The sequence below is a fragment of the Calidris pugnax genome, unplaced genomic scaffold (genome assembly GCF_001431845.1).
Source record: "Calidris pugnax isolate Ruff unplaced genomic scaffold, ASM143184v1 scaffold499, whole genome shotgun sequence".
Taxonomy (NCBI): domain Eukaryota; kingdom Metazoa; phylum Chordata; class Aves; order Charadriiformes; family Scolopacidae; genus Calidris; species Calidris pugnax.
Genome location: NW_015092476.1, coordinates 246,257 through 267,006, shown reverse-complemented (window position 1 = coordinate 267,006; position 20,750 = coordinate 246,257). Strand labels below are relative to the sequence as shown.

The window sequence follows — 20,750 nt, the reverse complement described above, 5'->3', positions numbered from 1 at the left end:
TGGCAGACAGGGTTCTTCCCCAATTTATACTTTAAAACTGTATTTAAAATATTACAGGAAAAAGACATAGCCACAATAACTTCATATGTATATAACACAGAAAAAAATAGTTGTAAACTATTTACTCTAAACTCTGTGTAGAGCTTTCCTTTTCATGAAAATGTTGGGTTTTAACTAATCCCCCGTGCCAGTTGTGAGTACCGAATAATGAGGGGTTTTTGTGTGTCGGCAGAGTTGAAGCAGAAAGTTGAGAGCAGTTTATCTGTGAGAGCCAGAAGGTCCCTGCGCTCGCGCTGCCCGTCGGGGGCAGGGGGAGGGTGTCCGGTGCCTCCGCTGCAGGACGGGTCCCCGTCGGTGCCTGTCCCACAGCCCGGCCGTGGTCGTTGTCCTGCCTCCACCAGCATGGACCCGAAACCCACAGAGTCCGCACCCCCCGAGGGGAGGATTTGGGTGGCTCCGTGACCCCCGTGGGCTGCTGCTCCCCTCCTGCTGTGAGCGTGGCAGGGACCATCCCCGCTCTCCCAGGCATCACCCGCCTCCCCAGAAAATCACATACTCTGTGCTTTTGAACTGGGGGCAAAAGACTGATTACTCCTCGGCCAGAAATTGTGTTTTGATGTATTTCTGGAAGCAGGAAATCGGGGGGCTGGGGACTACATTTCTGGAAGCAGTCTGGGACTGGGGGCAAACAGAAAGCTTGGCTGACTCTCCATCACTCTGATTTTGGGGCTCCAAATAACACCCTCGAAGCGTGTGTCTTTGAGAAGCAGCATCCTTCAGAGGACGCCTGATTTCAGTACGCCCATTACTATTACTTAAGGAACTCTGTTTTCTGATAAAGCGAAACCCTTTGACCCTGCCTTTAAATGGGAAGACGAGAGAAGAGCGGGGGTGGAAATTAATATATTTTAGTATTTCAAATGTTTAAATCTGCGGTTGGCTGGCCCCTGGGTGCCCGGGAAGGCGGCTGTGGGGTGTGTGACACCTCCCCAGTGCTGTGCCAGCGTCCTGCGGGGAGAGCTGCCCCCACCCACGCAGACCCCCGGGCAGGAATCCCCTGTTCTCGCCCCAAAAATAGCCCTGTGCACTCCCCTCTGCCCCGCACACGCCAAATCTGCCCTCACACCCATTGTTGTGCTACACCAACGCTATTGGGTAAGTGGTTAATTAAACAGAAAACGGGATAATCATGGTAAAAGTCACTGCTCAAACGTCTCACTGTCGTATGCGTAACTGCTCTGCTCTCAAGCCAAAGGACTGAGATGATCTTTTCTTTGGTGCTTTCAGATTTGGTAAAAGTTTTCACTTCCCTGTCCTTTTAAGTGTGAAAAAGTGAGACTATGCAATTATTTAAATAATTTTTACTATTTTAAATGTTAGCCATCCAAATAAGGAAAATAGAATTTTCGATCTAGAATGAGATTTCCCATACATTTTAAAAGCAGGAGTTTATTTGAGAAAAAAAAAATGTAAATATTTCTGTGCCCTTTTTCTGCAGTAAATTCTGTGTGTGAACAGTTGCATTAAAGTTCCCTGAAACTTCCTGAAGATTATTCCTGAAAATTATTCTTCTGAATAATTTTTCACAGTATATTTGTGAAAATTATTCCCCTGAACTTGATGTGCCGATGTTTTTTCTCCATTTTGTTAGAACTTAGAGTTGGTTTCAAAATTCCGTGGAAAACAAAAAATTGTCTGTGATTTAGCAGACACGTCAAAACATAATGTAAGTTACACTTGGGTGTGGGTGATGTAAAAGGTATTTTGGTGCATTTTTGTATTGCAAAGTGGAAAAAATGTAAAGTGTCAGTAGAGCGTAAATCTCCACGAGCAGTTGGCACAAACATCCTAAAAAGGAGCCGCATTTGCTTGTGTCCACTCCCCGAATGGTCGGGTTCCTGGTCCTGAAGCCGTTGTGTTCTACGGTACTGGTGCTTTGGGTGTACAAGGTACAGGTATTTGTACCCGGGACCCCGGCCTCACTGCCCGCACCCCTCGCTCCCGCCGGTGACCCCCGCGCCGGGGCAGGTTGGACTGTAACGTCCTCAGGATGTGCTCCGTCACATTAATAATCTGCGGATTAGGATTCCCTAAAAGTACTCACTGGTTTAATTCTGAGAGGGTCTGTCATGTCGATAGTAACACATCTTGTTAGCTCCTGTCATGTGCATAGAAAAGTTACTGTCCCACTGGCAGTATTAGCCTGACTTTGATTTCAAATTTTGAAAAACCAGGCATAAAGGGAATTAGAGGGAAGCAAAGCCTGGTGTAAAGCGGTGGGTGGTGTGTAGCCTCCTGCCGTACGGGGGTGCAGCTGTACCCCGGCACCGGGGAGTCTCTTGACGTGAGGTATGTATATATGCTGTAGTACCCACCTATGGCCGGGGAAGAAGCCATCCCTTGGAATTTGTGGCTTCAGAGGGGTGAAGTCAGGCCTTCAGCCTTAACTTGGTCATGAATGTTAATTCTGGATTAAAGTAGCGTTGGACACACACGGCCAAGGGTTCGGCTGCGACAGGCACAGCCGCTCCTCCACCGCGCTCGGCAGCACCAGCACAGGCCCTGACTGCTCTGCCCGGGCTGCACCACCCTCGGGAGGTGACAACCTTCTGCGGCAGTTCGTTGGGTGTTGTACCCTCACCCACACCAGGCCTCTTCCAAGGGGGCCCATGGCTGGTCCCTGCTGTGGCGCAGGCAGTGCCGTACTGTCGCCCAGGCCGAGGGTGCCCACGGCTGGCCCTGCCATGCCCGTGGCTGGTCCTGTCCGGTGCTGTCCTCCCCCTGGTCTGAGGGTGCCCGCGGCTGGTCCTGCCGTGGCCCTGGGGGTCCTGTCCGGTGCTGTACTCCCCCTGGTCTGAGGGTGCCCGCGGCTGGTCCCACGGTTTCCGGGGGGTGCCGGGTGATGCTGGGCAGGGCTTTGGCTCCGGGGACAGGAGGCACAGCGTTTCCAGGAAGAGGTGGTATTTCTAGAGCAGAGAGCGTGGTCGATGTGCCCTACACGGATGGTCGCTGCCTGGGTTGAAGGCTGCTCAGAGGCAGCATCGAGTCCAAAAGCTGTTTGTCTTTTCTTTCCTTTTTTTTTTTTTTCTCCCCTTGAACTTACAGTTTCTCTGCTTTTAGTAACTATTCATCTCATAGCTAATGGAAAGTAATCTCACGTTATTTTTTTACTATGCAGTTAATTCTGTTTGTAAGGTGTAACTTCCCTCGGCACTTAACATACGTGGCGGTGGGCACCTGTGCCCAACTGTCCACAGCACCGAGGGGTTTCTGTGGGCTATAATAACCCTGAAATATCTGCTGCTTTAAAATTAATGGCACTGGATTTGCACGTGATATCCACTTTCTGTCTGATTTATTTTGATGGCAGATGAGACCCTGGTTAAATTAATTCTGCTTTTCTGATGATGGTCTGAGGGGGGAAACGGAGGGAAGATAATGGCACTGAGACACTCAAAACTTGGTTTGGAGAAAACAGTTTTGCTCAGCGGCATATTGATGGGATGTGAGGGAGGAGAATCGGAATCTTTGGATCCGTTTCTAGATGCTGTATACTATTCAGAAAGTCCCGAGTCATATTAAAATAAAAACTTCATGGAATTGAGACTTATTTAAAGAAATAGGTGTGCAAGAAGGACATGGAAAAGCTTTTGTTTGTTAATGGTTGCATATATAAATATATATAATTATATAATGGGCTGTCGGGCGTTTCTTCAAGGACATATTCTGGATCAATGTCACTAGTTATAAAGCTAGGTAGAAATAATTATGGCATTACTGAATATATATCATGCTCTGCAGTGAAGAATACATGAAAAAAAACCTGAGGAAATTGATAAACATTAGCATGTATGATTAATGTCTTGGTAATGTAAGGAAAATGTTTCTGTCGAATTGTCCATCACTAAAGGATTGCAGCCTAGCTGCTGGAAGTTTAAAGAAAAAATCTTGAATTATTATTTATTTAGAATGTACCCCAGCAAAAACTCACTTCTAGCGAGCTGATGCACCCCTCCTTTGGCATCTCCCATCCTCCAGCAGCACTGTATTTTGTCTGTTTACCTCAATTTTGGCTGTGAGCAGAAATCATCTCAAAGTAAGTATCCATTAAAATGCTCCCCTAAGAAAGTTGTTTCAAACATGGTACTTCCTCTTTCTGCATCTGATGGTGAAAGGTGATTAGTAGACGACATAAAGGTTAAAGAGAGAGGGAGGAAGCTGTAAATCATCTAGAATGACAGTAAAAATTAAAACCTTGGGGTTTGTCGCGCTCCCCGGTGTATTGCCTAATAAATATAACCGTGCTTTGGCTGTGTCCGTCCCCCGGTTTTACCGCCCCGCGATGCGTGTGCTGGGCCGATGTGTGGGTCCATGTGTCCGTGCGCACACGCTCGCGGGGCGCCGGCGCCGCGTCCCCGATAAACACGCACATACAATATACGTGTCCCCCTGCACGAGTCTCCTCCTCCTCCTCCTCCTCCTCCCCCCTGCCCTTTCCCGCGCCCACCTCCCCCACCCCACTTCAAAGCTTGTGGTCCTTTCTCCATCCTTGTACTAAAAGGTTTCTTTGTCAGCCAGGCCATTTGTCCATCATTGTTTGGGGTCCAAGCGGTGGTAAAATACCCTGTCACCGATCCAGAGCGCTGTGAATGGCAGCTTCTCTCCGGACAATTGGCGGTGGTGCCGAGAAATATTCCTGAGAGGATTATTTAACCTTTCAATTTAGGGGGCACAAAGCCTGGCTGATTAATGAACTTTCTGATGGGCGCTGATAAGCGGATCTATTTCTTTATTTCCTCTAAAAGTGATTCCTTCTCCTGTCCCATATTACTATAATCTTAAACATAAAATGTGGCAAATAGATTAAAAAACAGCACTAAAGAGTTTATCTGGCTGGCAAACTGAAGGAGCTAAATTAAAATTGGTAATGAAAGCAGTGGCTGAGCCCTGTATATGGTTTTTAAATGCGCTGTGTATTTTGAAGAGACTTATTCTCCAGCTTGCCTGGTAATGACTGCTTTTGGTGCACAGTCCGGGGCTGGCTTCTGTTATCCCCCCAAAAAAATGAGTTGTGTTATCTGGATGACTGCAGACACATATGCATCCCCCTTTCTCACTGCATGGGCAGACAAGGTCGATAGCATTACAAGGTATTTGTGGCAGTGCTTGTTTCAGTTTTCAGAGCTGCCAGTTTTCAGCCAGATTTGAATTACAAAAGAAGAAGCTGGCATGAAAATTGAAAGGGTTTATCGGCTAGTCTGAAGCCTCATAGCACATTGCTTATTTATGCAGTCCATTTGCACCAGGAAATGTAAAAAGGAAATACATTTTAAAAATAAGGTCATAAAGACCCAGATATGTTTAAGATGGCAAATAAAATATAGATACCTATAATATCTTTCCAGGAAACGATTTCACTTAATGTTGCACATTACTTCAGAGGAGCATTTATGTTACTGTCATAAATTTGTGCGTTTGTGTCACTCTATAGATAGTCTCTGGGGATTAAGAAGGAAGTGTTTGCTAACTTACTTTAAAATTAAAATAGAAGAAAGATAGGTTTGTAGTTTGAGAGCTACATCAGAAATAGTTGAAGTTTAATGCACCGTCCTATTTAAATAACGTTTTGCATTCCGTGTAAAATTAGCCATGGACGACTGGATAGATGCCACCACCTTTGGAGAAAATTGGGATGCCTTTTAAACCATGAAGATTTTGAGGCATTCAGGGATTGTATTGTATCCTTACTATCTTGCATATATTCATTTTCTCTATGAACTTGAGATATTTTTTGTCCATTTTTCAGAAAAGACTTTTTGAATTAATATTTTAGTATATTTTCTCTGCTTGTAAGAGTATCAAAAGATTACATTCATTTCTTTTAAATACATAATATTGTACTTTTTGTCTCTTCCTTTAACGTTTTCACAGTCGATTGTAGATGCTATTTGCATCTATTTAAAATGCATTATATGAATGTCTTATTTCTGTATAAAACGACCACTTCACAGCGCTTGTACTGCAGACCAAGCAAGTTAAATTCCTTCTTCTGGGAAAGGCTTTGGTTTTTCAGTCTGCACAGTCAAAAAATAAATTTTTGTCCATTGATTTGTAATTTACAGTGTATCATGCACTTAAAAAAAAAAAAAAAAAACTAAAAGTTTAGCTAGTTCCCATTTTTCTTGGTTATTTCTCTGTGTTTTGTGGATACCCAAAAGGGTGGAAGGAATGTTATAAGCACATTTAGTAAACTCAATTACGAGGTGCAATTTGTGGAAAGATACTCAGATGCGACCTCCACAGATCCTGTTGGAAGAGCAAGTTTTTTTAGATAGCTGAAAAAATTAAGAAATAAGATTTGGTCGAGAATTATTCTATTTATAATTGTTTGGAGGGTTTAAAAGTTAAAATACGGGATTTATATGTTTCTCACTTATTAGCATGCATCAAGCTTAGTATGTTTCTGTCATGAATTTTCATAAGGATTTTTACTACGTAGCATGTGTGGCTTAATGATGCAATCACCTGATAGACTAGGAAGACTCCAAAGGAGACGTTCCGGTCTGTTGTGTACATAATTCTTGTTTCAAAAATCTGCCTAATTAAGGAATTACCCAATGGAATGCAAGTCTACTGGGTGCATGACATGGTTAAAGAAAATAACAACAACAAAAACCCTCAGTATAATTACGATATTACATGATATCTTATATTGGCAATTTTGAATATAAGGGAGTGATGCTAACCTGCCGTTGTTTCATCTGCTATACAAGTAGATTATGGTAATTTGTAAAGGGAAAATAAATGTATATTTTTCAGTGATAGAGCTGTTTGACCCTTTCCCTGTCCAGCTCCAGTCTACAACCTGCAGTGCCTAATGATTCACTTGATGATCATCTTTCAGTAGCTCAAGAAATTGGTGAAACATCGCTGCTAATGAGTTTTACTCCCGTCCTTCTGTCTGGTTTGTCTTAGTGAGTTGCGCAGCACCGGGCCACGCGTCCTGCGGAACTCGAGCACTGGTTGTGGTGGGCACCTTCTTGGAAGGAGGCCCCCAGGTCTGCCCTTGGGCTTGTGTCGGTGTCCTCCCCCGCGCTTCTTTCCATAGTCCACCCTTTAATTGCACATCATCAGACTGCAGCAAGAAATAACCCTAAAAGTTATGAGATAAATAGGAACACAGCAATTGATATAAGGGATGAAAAGAAGTAACTGTCTCTTCTCGGCATGCCAGAGTGGTGCTGGGTGATCAGGAGGTGCTGTCTGTAGTCATCGCCAGCCAGGCCTGGGATGCCTCAGCGAAGGGCTGACAAAATCATTCCCTTGCAGGCTAAAATGGAGTTGCCCAAACTGGTGTTGGAGGTATCCAAAAACCAGAACTCAGTGTGAGCTTTAGGCAGAGGCTGCGCGGTGGCCAGTGGAGACTGGTGGGCCGATGGATGGCATCTCCACCATGTTCAACTTTGTTTCATCTGATCACGAGACTCTGGACAGCATGAGGAACTTCTGAGTTTTATTTAGTTTAGGTAGTTTCAGTGGCACATGAGGTAGGGTGGGAAGCTTTTCTTCTGACAGGTACTTCATCAGTTCAGGTTCGTTGTGTCTTTGTGAGTCAGGAGAGATGGCTGTGCCCGGTCGGGCTGTGGGTGAGGGGGGGTGTGCCATCACACGGGTGGAACCCCCGCGTGTGCCACGGGGCATGCAGGGCAGAGCTGTGAGACACGTTGACCAACATGGGCAGGTTGGTTGGCACCACAGGGTCTGGGCTCTGGTCCTCCGCACCACCGAGGTCCCTGCGTCGCGTAACACAGAGGAGCAGAGAAATACACAGAAGCGTAGGTCAGAAGATTTTCCTTAATTAGTGAGATTTAGCCAGATTGCAGATCCTAAGTAGTAATGAGCTGCACAAAAGCCAGCCCTCATTGGATCAAAGTCGGTGCAGATAAGGGGAGCTCAAGGTCACAGAGGGAGCTGCCCAGCAGGGCCATTTGCATAAAAAATTACTGTCAGAAATAGGCCAGCGAGGCAGCCCTGGCATTTTGATCTCTTGGCCTTTGTCATGGAGATTCCTAGTTGAGAAGGGAGGAAGGCCAGTGTCCCAGATAATGATTAACTGTTTTAATGGCATTCATTCATTCATTCCGCACTAACTACTCATGCAGAAAAAAGGGTTATGTAAAATGACATTAGAAGAAAAATCATTTGTAATCGTTGCATCAGGCTGCACTTTGAGGAGACATTAGGAGTAAATCCATGGCGTGGTAGGCTTATGCTTTATCTTCTGATATTTACTGAGTTTACTGGTGCATGAAAAGCTTTCAGCAAGAATAGCAGATGGGATGGACCTTTCATAGGTAATGCTATCTACCAGGTTATTACTTCTATATATTGATAGTGAAGTAATCTCCAAGATATCACCCTACAAATATAGATTATTTAAATGTTTGTAACAAAAAAACTATAACATAAAGAAGCTACGTTCATGAATAGTTTATTTTGTACCCATATGGCTGGAGTCCTTAGGTGCTTTTTTAAGCCTTAAATAATAAGAAAACAGAGGGTTTATAACACGCAGGTTTCCTTTTTGTTTGGCTTTGGGAAGGAGTAAAGTTATGTAGAGTTGTAATCTGACCTGCAAGTATTCAGTTTAATTTCTTTCCTTAAATGTGACCTTTTCTATTGGCTAAACAAAAGGCGATCTGGGGGGGGGAGGGAGGCTGCTGGGGAGGGTCAGGGGCAGTTGGGGTCCCAGGGTGAGCGTTCCTGATGAAGGGGAGAGCCCGAGGGACTCCTGCACCGGGGGAGGCCCCCCTTGTCTGTTGATGCCCAGGTTTGGGGCGGTTGTCCCTGGTGAGGCCAAACCTCTCAGCAGGGGGACAGGGACAGGGATAAGGACAGGGACAGGGATGGGACAGTGTTGGGGATGGTGCCGGGGACAGTGTTGGGGGGACAGTGCTGGAAACAGTGCTGAGCGTGCTCCATTTCTTGTCAACATCCACACAGCTGGCATTTATTTTCAGAATCCCAACCTAAAACAGCACTCTAGCTTACTTCTCCTTTTTTTTGTAAAAAGTAATAGTGTTCTGAACTCGGTGCAAATTTTGCTGGAGTTTCACTGTAAGAACACAAACGATGACCAAGATCATCGTTATTTATGTTGGAGGACAACCATTCAACAGACGAAGGTGTCCAGCTCTTCAGCGGGTGTCCCAGCAGGCATCTTGGACTGTAAAGGACCGTGCCTCTGGAATAATACATGTTTTTTGTAAGGGTCTGTTGTAGTTACACTGCACCTTGCAAAGACCAAATAGTACAATCACACCATTTTCAGAGGGATGTTATGGCTCACTTTGAGGCCAAGCTGGTGTCATTGGGTTTGTGTTTGGAGCCATCTGTCCTGTGCTGGTGTTGGGGTCACAGAACTCTCCAGCAGACAGGGACCGACCGGAGGAACCTCTGGGGTTCCTCCACCGGTGTGGGCTTCAGTGGGCACCAGCTTGGAAAATAGATTTGAGTAACATTCTACATGGTGGGAAGGCAGAGAAAGGTACCATTCGTAGGGATTAGTGCCCTGACCAAAGCGGAGGTGATTTCTGAGGTCACTTCTCGTGCTGAAAACTAAGTAGAATACAGGTGATTGATCCAGTAAATTAAACTGACAGATTTTACCTCAAGGGCACTATATAAATGTTTGCATTTGGGTTTTTTTTTTTTCCCTTGCCTGGTCTATGTATTTATGATAAAAGAACACCTGAAAAACTAAGCCGGCTTAGTAAGTCACTTATACACTGCTGTTAGCTGGAGAGCTCTCGCTGTAAGACATGGGTGAGAAATATAAAAAATTACTTCATAGGTGGTGTTTCTTCTCCTTTCCCTGTTTCCCCGCCTTTAGTCACAAATCACTGTTTGATGTGTCACTCTTCTGAGTCCTCCTTTAGCCTCCTTCTGGTGAGTGAATATGAGCTGAGGAACATGAATCTGAAACACACATTTAAACCGAGACTGAAGAGGTTCAAAATAAGGTGACCCTGCAAGTGTGATCAGATTCATAAAAAAAGGGCATTGGAAGATTTCTGTTGTTTCTGCCCATTTTACAAGCAGCGCTGTCACTCTTTGGAGGCTGTGCAGGAGAACACAGCATCTCTCACAGCAGAGCGTGGTGCTACAGATCTAAAGAAGAAAGCAATTCCTGTAATGAACTTTACCAAGTCGTACTAATTTCTTTGACACCTGGGCCACCCCTTTGGCGCCGGAGAGGAGGGGATGCAGGCAGGGCCGAAGGCAGTGAGGTTGCTCTTCCACCCTGCTGATTTTTAGACAGAATTTATGTACAACTCATTTGTACTCGTGCCGGCTCTTGCCAGGCTGGGGGTCCCTGGAAGCCCCTTCTCCAGGGCGAAACATAAAGGAATAGATTATATATTCCCCTGTTCCATCAGTGGTGCTAAGTGGGGACAAGAAAACGAGCTGCCAGTTCCCCTGAACTCTGGAGGGTGCTGGATCCTCCTTTGCCCCATGTAAGCCCCGAGAGCGGCTCCGGCCGTGGCGCCGTGTCTGCCCGCCGGGAGCAGGGCTGGTCCCCGGCCGCTTCTCCTGCTCCGCGCAGGGCCGTGGGACGCAGCAGGTGAAGGACCCGCATCCCTGGTGCATCTTTGCCATATTGCTCTCAGCAGCACACAAATGTGCCTCCAGCTGGTGGATGCAATATCTGATGGCCCTCTCCGTCCCAGGGGATGGTGGGGCATCTGCAAGAGGGGGCTGGGAGAGGAGGAGGAGGGGAGAGAGATAAATCAGCAGCCTATTTTCTTGTATTCAGAGCTGGAATAACACGGCCAGGTGGAAGAGATGCTGGGGATGCTTCTTCCCACCTCATTTGTGATGCTTAGGACGAACCTTGCTCTGCAAAATTGCAGTAATATGAGCCACTGGCTTCTTTTTCAAACTTAATATTCCAACAGCAAGCAGGGATGTATTGATTTAAGCGTAATAAAATTATACTTATGTAATTTTAATTTATTTTTAATTCCACATTCGGAATACTGCCAGACCTAATTCCTGCCCGTTTCCATCTTTCAGACGAAGCCAGGGCCCATCAAGGCGGGCAGTCCTCACCCGGAGCGCTCGGCCTCGGCGTACTGCTACAACTGCTCCCGCAAAGGACACTTCGGATATGTAAGTCCCAGCCACCACCCGGGGCTGAGGGTGCCTCGGGCTGGGTGTGCGTCTCTGCCAGCGCCTGCGGCTGCAGGAAGGAGCTAACGCTGCACCAGGGGCCGCCCTGATTGAATGTTGGTGACTTGGCAGCACTGCTGCAATCAGTGGAGGCCAATGCATAAAGCCATCTCGCCCATCTAATTTAAAGATATGGAGGAAAAGTTACTATCTCTCCTTGGCAGGTTTATTGATTTGTTTTTTGAACCCTAAATCAAAATGAGACTGCCTGGGAAAGAGAACACTCATTGAAAAACAGACAATTGCTGAGCAGACCTTTTTTTTTTTCCTTCTTTTCTTTCTTTCTGTTTTCCTGTGACTCACAGGGTAAAATATTAGTGCCTTAGTGCCATGTTCAATGTCATGTAAGGTTTTTCACCACAATCAGCCCAACAATTTGTATTCTTATTTCAAGAATTTTCTGTTTCTGCCTGCTTTTGATGATCCTTATTTGTAGTTTCTTAGTTTGATTTACCATCTGAATTAAGTTTGGCATAATCCTTCCGTAAGTTACACGGGCCAGTGAAGGAGGGCATCATGAGCCTTACATGGCTTCAGCAAACACAGAAGGTGTGCTGCATCTTTCAAGACTGCTTACTGTTGTTTGTCACCTTTCTCAGCCCCCTGTCACAAGTGCAGCTCTCTGCCTGAAGGTATCAACAACAGACAAATGTTAGTTCTTTTCTTTTATGGAACAAGTCCAGGAGGCACATGTATTCTAGAAAATGAATGTTACTCGTGTTGAATGGGTTAAGTTTATAGTTTCACAGAATCCCAGGGGGGCAGGGTTTGGAAGGGACCTCTAGAGACCCCCCAGTACAACCCCCTCCCAGAGCAGGTCCACCCAGAGCAGGTCGCACAGGAATGTGTCCGCGTAGGTTTGAATGTCTCCAGAGGTGGAGGCTCCACCACGTCTCTGGGGAGCCTGTTCCAGGGCTCTGCCACCCTCACAGGAAAGAAGGTCCTTCTCATGTTGAGATGGAAATTTGCATGTTCCAGCTTGTGCCCGTTGCCCCTTGTCCTGTCACCAGGCACCACTGAGAAGAGTCTGGCCCCATCCTCTTGCCCCCCGCCCTTTAGATATTGATAAGCATCAGCAGGTCCCTCAGCCTTTCCTCAGCAGAGAGATACTCCAGCCCCTCATCCTCCTCATAGCCTCTGCTGGACTGTCTCCAGCAGTTCCCTGTCCTTCAGCTTAGAGATAAAAATTCCCAGTGATTTCCATCCTCCTCCCGTGCACGCCCTGTGTGTCAACTCCTACAGCTGCTGAAGATGTATCGTTAAAAGCTTGCTGCTCTTTTCAGCTGAAATAGTCCATCCCTGTGGGTGATGGTGGGACAGGCAGGGCAGGTTTGCTGGGACCTTCTCACGGCAGAGCTGAAAGATGAATGGAAGGTTTCTACTGCCAGGCTGTCCTGGAGACGAGTGGGGTTTTTACTCGTCAAGGGGGGCACCGAGTCCCAGGACAGGCTGCTGCCTACACAGGGCTGGGGGGACAGGCCATAAGCAGCTGCTGCAACCCGAGAGAGGTAAGAGGGGGGTGTCTGCCCGCAGCCCAGCATCCCCCCAGCACTGTGACACCACCCTGGCACCACCGGCATCCCCCCAGCACTGTGACACCACCCTGGCACCACCAGCAGCACCACTGGCACTGCTGCAGCCCCGAGCCCCGGCCCTTGGCTTCAGACACCACTGCAGACACGGCTACACGTGGCGCACCACGACACCTCAGCGATGTGGCCATGAAAAACAGCTGCTTCTGCTCGTGCTTGGGGACTCCAGCTGACAGAACCTGAGAAAGCAGCTCTGGAACTGATCCTGCCACACAAAACCAGAATCAAGCCCCTGCCAGTGGTACAAACACTAAAACAAGCATTTACAATAAAAACTGAAGTGACAGGGTTGAAGAAGTGAGACCGATTGCTGGCAGCCAATAAGGAGCATTTAATTAAAGTGTGAAAAAATGGGAGGGAGGGAGGGAGACTTAAATGGATACAAATATGGCTGCTGTAAAAATAATTAGTAAATATGTGGAAGGAGCTGGTAGTAATTAGTTGGATAGAGAATGGTAGGAATTGTATAAAATCAGTAAGGGAGAAAAGTGACTCTAGGACAACACTTTATGGCTATCAAAGTTAAAGAAGATAAGAGAGTATTTTTAACAGCTGACAAAGAGCAGAAACAGCCTGAGCAATGACTGGAGAAGTCAGTAACAACACAGAAGGGCAGAAATAGCAGATCTATATGTATCCACACAGAAAAATGCCCAGGACACACATTGGATTTTGTAATGATAACTGAGTATTTGCCCTCAAATCACTGAACCTTCTGTCCAAGGACAGCTGAGGAAGTGGGACCAGCAGTCGGTGCCCGGGCAGTGAATGCATCCAATGAGCAGCTCCCGCTGGAGAAAACCCAGGGCCTGAGCAGTCACTGCAGTGAGCAGCTCACTCGGGGCATGAAAGATCTGCCTGTAGTTTGAGGGGGAAAAAAAGGGGAGGTTGTTAACAGAGTTTTTTAAAAATGTAAATATTTTTAAGCAAGTAAGAAGTACTGCTGATGACAAGCATCTCCTAACATTTCTGTACCTCAGGAACCCTGCTCTTTGGCCTTTTTGCATGATGAAAGCACAGGAATAACAAACTGATCAAGAAGAGGCTGGGGTTAGTTATATATAGATGCACCATAATAAGTGCTTCCCACTGCAGTCTGTTTCCTTTCATGTTACCATTTCATCTAGTTTAGGAACATCTGAAATTCCATTTCTTTGCCAGATGTCTAATGAGACCTTTCCCCAAAACAGAGGCAAGAGAGAATATACGCTAAATCCCAGAGTTAACTGTGCAGTTGCCATAAGGAGCTCATTACAGATCACTTCTTCATGTTTGTAGAAATGGAAATAGTTAAACTGTCAGAGGTCCTGCACCTGGCAGTTATGTTTCCTGAATTTGCTGTATTGTTTATTATATAATCACAGGATGATTCAGGTTGGAAGGGATCCTAAAGCCCCCCCAGTGCCACCCCCTGCCCTGGGCAGGGACACCTCCCACCACACCAGGCTGCTCCAAGCCCCCTCCAACCTGCCCTTGAACCCCTCCAGGGATGGGGCAGCCACAGCTCCTCGAGACAACCTGGGCCAGGCTCTCACCACCCTCACACCAAACAAGTTCTTCCCCACAGCTCAGCTCCATCTCCCCTCTTTCAGGGTCAAACCCTTCCCCCTCCTCCTAGGGCTCCCCTCCCTCATCCAGAGTCCCTCCCCAGCTTTCCTGGAGCCCCCTGAGGGACTGGAAGGGGCTCTGAGATCTCTCCAGAGCTTTCTCTTCTCCAGGCTGAACTCCCCCCAATGCTCTCAGCCTGAAAGTATTAAGACAGTCATGCTCTTATGTAAACTAAGGATTTAATAAGGACAGGAAATCTTATTTACTTTGGTAGACTTAACATCATCATTCGTTTCATAGCAGTTCACACATCCGAAATGTCATCTCTTGTGCTCCACAGCAAAGATGTGCTCATTTTAAGGGGCATCCCTGAAGGAACATTAAGAGAGAGGACAAGTTAAGGAGGGAGTGCCCACTGCATTATTGGGGCTGCAGCAGGTTCTCCCACAGCTGGCATCAGGGCCCCGATGGACATGCCTGGCACTCACATCCCCGTGTTCCAGCGCACGGAGAGCCCGTCCTGCGGGGTGGCGGGGGCTCTGCTCTGTCCTCTTCACACCCCCTGTGTCTGGGGCTCCCGAGAGCATTTTGCAGTATACAGGGCAGAGCAGCTTCCCTGGGAGAGGGGGTACGGCCAGCGCTGGGTTATCAGTGCCGGGGAGAGAGGCAGAAGGAGAGGAGCAGCGATTCGGGTGGCACCTGGACTTCAGTCACTTGGGCTTCTCTGCCAGCGCAGGAACCAAAGGAAAACGGGCACGTGCCGGCAGAGCAAGCCCTGGGGTTGGTGTGTGGTCTCAATCACTGCATTTCACAGCTATCACAGAAGGATGAATGGGTCTTTGCAAACTCCTGTATAAAGCCGATCTCCATTGTTATCAGTAACAATTTTGGCAAAGTTTAGGGATAATATTCTATTTCATTTATTCCAGAAAAGCAGGCAGCTTCCTGCCCTGCCCAAAGGCCACTTCTAGGTTTCACTCATATGAAACACAGGTATTTGAAGTGTCATTTCTCTGTTGTGCTTGTCTCTCCTCTTAAATCTGAGGGAGGTGGATGGAGGGCTCAGGAAAGTGAGAGAGGAAGTTTCTTGGTGGGTCAATAGCTGGGTGTTGAAGGTGTTTGGTGAGAAATCCGGTCCATCTTCTAGGATATGGGTATTTCAGATGAATAGCTGCCAAGAACGGCCACAGGCGGTGGATGTCCGTGCACACCCCCTGCAAGTTGCCCATCAGCCCGATTTCTCAGGGGGTAAGGATGAGCCCCCAGGCTTGGGTGGGCTCCAGCTTCCAGCCGCTGCTGCTGGTCCGTGCTCCTCCATGCACGTGGAGACGAGACAGATGTCACACAACCCAACAGTACCCTTTTGGAGGACAGCACAAGGGATAATGACCTGACTCTTCATTTATTTTCAGCCAAGCAAAGACCAAATACAAGCTGAGAAATAAAAATTACCTCTGAAATGCATCTTTGATGTACTCTGCCTTTAAAAAAGAGACCGTAGGAAGCAGAGGACACGCAGGGAGGGGAGGATGTTAGAGCTGGCACTGACCAAACGCAGGAAGCAAAGCTGCTGAGCTTGTGGTGGAGACATCAGGGTGAGCGAAAGCTCCTGACAGTTTCTGGAGGATGTCAAGGCCCAGAGTTCATTAGATTTGGGCAGTGCCCCAGAAGCAGAGAGATGATACTGAAAACACAGCAGTCATCAAGCAGTTTAAAGGAGAAGAGAGCATCCGTTGATGTCACATCGCACCCTGTAAAAAAGACAGATCGTAGGAAGAATCCCACTTAGCCTGGCTCACAGGACATTGCTAAAACTTTGTGTACAGCAGTGAAAAAATTCACATTCCTGAATGAAGTGTCTGGGAAACAGGCTGATGTACCCATGAGCCAGAGCCAGCCCCTTCCTCACCACAGCCGACTCTTGGGGGGCTCTCCTCCTCCTCCTCCTCCTCCGTGCAGGTCCCCTGTGCCGCTGCAGCAGAGTCTCCTGCGGGGTTTGCTTTGCTCTGTGCCTGTGGGGACACAGCGCAGGGTCAGACACGCTGCTGGGCACCCGTGGGGAGGATGCAGCCCCTGCCCCCTCATTGCTGCTCGCTCCTCCCTCAGCCCACCCAGCCCCCAGAGACAGCTACGTTTCTGCACGTGCTTCCACCCGAATGGTCCAGGGTGAAAGAGCTCCTCTAGAATGGGAAGTATTTGTCCCTGGAGGGGACAGGGTTGTGTGGCTGCACTGGGTGACCAGAGTGGGAAGCCAGACATGGGGACAGCCCAGGGTCGGGCAGGAGAGCCCCGTTCCCAGACCCGACACCCCCTTCAGCTGGTGCTGACCCACCCCTGCGCCGCGGCTGCTGTCGCAGCTCCAGGTGGGGGGGGGGGCTTCCTTTGCTGCAAGAACTGCAGCTTGGCTGATGCCATGTGTGTTTGTGTCCGTGCACAGGAAGGGTTATTGGATGGTAATAAAATGATCAGTGTTTAAAGAATTGCTGGCCACATCCTCTGCAGGTACGGAGCGGCACCTGCAGAATCCAACCTGCTTCCTTTCTAGGAAAATCACGACTCGGCCACACCGAGTGACTTGCAATGTGTTTTGCAGGAGTGCTCGGAGAAGCGGATGCAGGGGAGCATGTTCCCTACTTCTCCATTCATCTGCTACTACGATGATGAGCACGACATCAAGAAAAGAGCAAACAGGTTGCAACGGAAGGCTGCAGGTACGGTATATTTTGGGAGATCCCTCCTGCCTCTCAGTTCTTTGAAATACTTTCTTCTGCACTTGCTGCTGTTAGAAATATTGTGGGATTATTTTCATGTGTTTCATGAGCTACAGGGATTGGAACAGGCAGTCTAATGGCAGTGAAAGGTTTGTCACTTTATTCACCCATGTCTACCATGGGAATTTATTGCGTCAAATCCACTAGGTGGGCATTGTCAGGTGTTTTCACTCTAGAAAACCCACTGACATTAAAAATGCTATAAACTAGCAGGAAGAGGATTAAACTTGGTTAAGATTCTGGTCTGCTGACAGGAAAACAAACACTACGAAAAAATGTATCAGAGATATCAGAGACATACATTTTTTCTAACTAACTTTATACATACATGGGAAAGCTCTGATGGGTTGGGCTCTAGGTTTGAGGTTTTCTGCATGGATATTGAGATAAACTGCTGTGTTTTACAGAACTGCAGGAAGCCGGCCTTCTGCCAGAACAGCCAGAGACACAGTGGCAGGAAGAAAAACATGGGGAGCACAGTCATAAGAAAAAGAGCAAGCCCTGGAAAGAGCACAGGAAACATGACAAAGATGGCAAGTGTCACAAAAAGGTGAAGTTGTCCCGGGCAGAGAAATGCAGAGGAGAGAAACGCAGAAGTGATTTTGAAGTCAGCCACAATTTGGAGGAGGACTTCCCCAGAGGGTGTAAAAGGCAGGCACGCAAGGGCAGCAAAATCCAACACAAGTCCATTTTCCAGGCATTCTCAGGCAGCAAAGCTGCGCAGGGGCCTCTGGAAGGTGCTAAAAGGAAGAAGAAATGGAAAAAGCAGAGAGACGATAGTCCTGATGTCAACGAGAATTTATTCCTCATAAAACAGAGGAGGAAGAAGTCCAAACAGAAATCCTGGTGATGAGGAAGGGGATGGATGGCACTGGTTATTGGCTCTGGCTCTGCTTTCTGTTTATTTTCGTCCTCTTTTTAGCACATTGAATCTGAGTCCGTCCCTGGCGCTGGCTGTTTGGGCACCAGCCACAGCCCGACCTCGGTCTCACTCCCAACCAGAGCGCTGTGTCCGTGGAGCAGCCCACGGGTGGGACGCCGGGCTCTCGCTGCACTTCTCAGTGCCCCACAATAGGTTATAATGTTATTTTCTTTGCTTGAGGGGTGGGGGGGAAGGGGCCATGCTGGGTTTGGTAAGTTTTGTTTCTTCACCGGTGAGATGTTGCTCTGCCTTCAGGAGCAGGCTCTGCTGCTGGGGAGCACGATGCCTTCAGAGCTGACGCTGGAGGGGGAAACTGGGGATAGAGCTCAGGGATGTGGGTGTAAAACATGTTCCCTGTGGCCACTTAATCCTCTCCAGAGCGCAGCTGGGCAGTTTTTTTCTCCTCCATCCCTCCTGGAAGGTGCTGTGAAGTTGTTGCCTTGCACTTGGGGCCGTGGCAGTCTCCCGCCTCGTGCTTCGAGGTGGTGGTGGGTCCATCGAGCCGCCCAGCGTCGGCGAGCTCCACGCCAGCCCCTTCCCCACCCCAGCCAACTTGGCACCGCAGGAGGGATGGAGCAGAATTAAATATGTCCGTGTTCCCCTGTGGAATCTGTTTCTGGAGGAAAAGCTGCAGAGTATGAAAATGTACTTGATTCCAGACATACTGTGCTAAAATTTAATAATTTTTTTAAAGACCGTTATTTTTGTACACTGGAATTAAACAAGTGTGTTGTTAAAAGCTTTGTAAGAATAAATGCTTCATCAAAGGAACAACCTAAATAAAACTTCACATGGGGGATATTAAAACCACAGATTTGTTCTACATTTTCGTGCATTACCAAGTATAATTAAAAACACTGTCTGCTTCTCTTTGCTGAGCGGAAACTACATCACCTCTGGCATGATATTTTTTGGTTTTAAAAAGGAAATTATCTGTACTATAGTCATTCGTTGTCTGCTCTATACCTTACCACTGCTTTGGCTAAGGCTTAGAAAAACTAATGGCACAATTTTATAAAGGTGCATCTCTGCCCTTAATTCTTACTCACAAACAAGCCTTTGGCCATGGTTTCGCTTTAAAATTAGAAAGTATTTGTAACCTGTGCTAATGCAGGGGTCTCTGGGGAGGAGAAATGGGTACTTTAGGAAAAAAATCAGTTTTGCCAGTAGTATTGCCTGCTGGTACTCCCTAATCTCACGGATTCATGGATTTCATCGGCTTTTTGTTTGGCAAAGTCACCGGAGAGAACCCCGGTGTTTTAGTGGCCGTGTCACCTCATCCCAGGGGTCTGTGGGGTCTGTGCCCACACACTGCTCGGGAACCCAGTGCCCATTTTGAATGTGTCCACGTTGGCAACTGAAATTTACTTTTGCTGAACTTTGCTGATTACTTGATTGAAAAGTTCTTGGTGATTTTGAAAAAGTAAATCACTTTTAGCCCTAATGAAAAAAGTAATAAATTAATTCCGCTCCTGAAAAGACTTGCCCCTGACACTGGAACTTCTCCCACGTGCCGTGTTTTACATCCCTTTTTATCAGTACCTGGTTCTGTTTGAATAGAAGTCTCCAGCAGCCTTTAGGTGAACCAGCAGGTGGGCAGGTGGATGGGGAAGGAGGGCTGGCTTAGATTGAGTGCTGGGATCAGCTCCAGTTTCTCCGAGGCACTGGTTTGGTCATGTGGCCAGCAAGGCTGTCACAGGGTGAGTAAATCTCTTCTCCAGGAGCTGCACCCTTTTAAGAGCCACCAGGAGCTCAGGAGACCATCTTCCTGCAAGAGGTGGATGGCTCCGGCATCGGGAGTTACCTCTGTCTGGGGGAACACAATGCGGGTGTTCATGGACAGCGTGGGGATGGACAATCTCTGCCCGCACGAGGGGTGATGGTGCAGCTGCGCTCAGAGGGTCATGTCCCTGTTCTACCTCCAGGTATAACCACAAAGCACACAAGTACAAAAACAGAGATTGGGCAACACCTTTGCCCCATGGTGAGGCAGATTTTAGGGAATCACCTCCCAGAACTGTTTTCTCCATTGTTTTCGAGCTAATATTCAGTAAGTTTGAGGCTTTTTTTTCAAAGTAAAAATGACTCAGTGAAATTGTGGCCTCGCCATTCTCCCCACTGTACAGCAGTGTGGTGAGGACTGGACGATGCTCTTGATGCCGAATTTGCCCCAAAAGGCGAAATAGAAACTGCAGTCTCAGAAAATAGAAACTGCTCAGAAAATAGAAACTGCTCAGAGACTAAGTTTTCAAGTCCATAAGCAGGAGGTATTTATTAACAACGCGTTGGGGAACTCTCCAGGCCGCCCTGGACAAACAGTTCCATCAGTTAGTAATCAGTGCAGCTTTTTTATACCAGTTTGAGTGTAGGTTACATCATCTTTACATGCATATTCATATCTTTACATGCATATTCATATATAGGCGGAGTCTTCCATTTGGGGGAGTTGTCTGGTGGGAGTTCCAGTGCCTTCATCAGAGTGGGGGATCGTCTTGTGAGTCTTCCTCGGATTAAACTTCTGAACTCTTCCTAATTTGGGTAGCTTCTTGGTGTACTTGGCAAGGTCGGAGTGACCTTGGTTCATCCTAAAATTGCTGAAGCCACTACTTCATGTTCCTTCCTATCAACTCGTTCTGTTCTCTCAGACAATTTATTACCTTCGTGATTTGGTAAGATCTAGCAAAT

General features: G+C 47.3%; 1 protein-coding gene across 2 annotated transcripts in view; it reads left to right on the top strand.

Annotated features, from left to right (window-relative positions):
- The window catches only part of ZCCHC7 (zinc finger, CCHC domain containing 7), a 113,271-nt gene extending 94,396 nt beyond the window's left edge, over positions 1-18,875 (top strand). The window contains exons 9-11 of one of the 2 annotated variants that reach the window (XM_014962556.1): positions 11,077-11,172; positions 16,966-17,083; positions 17,551-18,875. In XM_014962556.1, the coding sequence (XP_014818042.1) occupies positions 11,077-11,172; positions 16,966-17,083; positions 17,551-17,993 (657 nt within the window). In that variant the 3' untranslated portion in view covers positions 17,994-18,875. The remainder of the gene's footprint in view (positions 1-11,076; positions 11,173-16,965; positions 17,084-17,550) is intronic. The other variant, XM_014962555.1, reaches the window with a different exon arrangement.
- Positions 18,876-20,750: the final 1,875 nt, after the last annotated feature.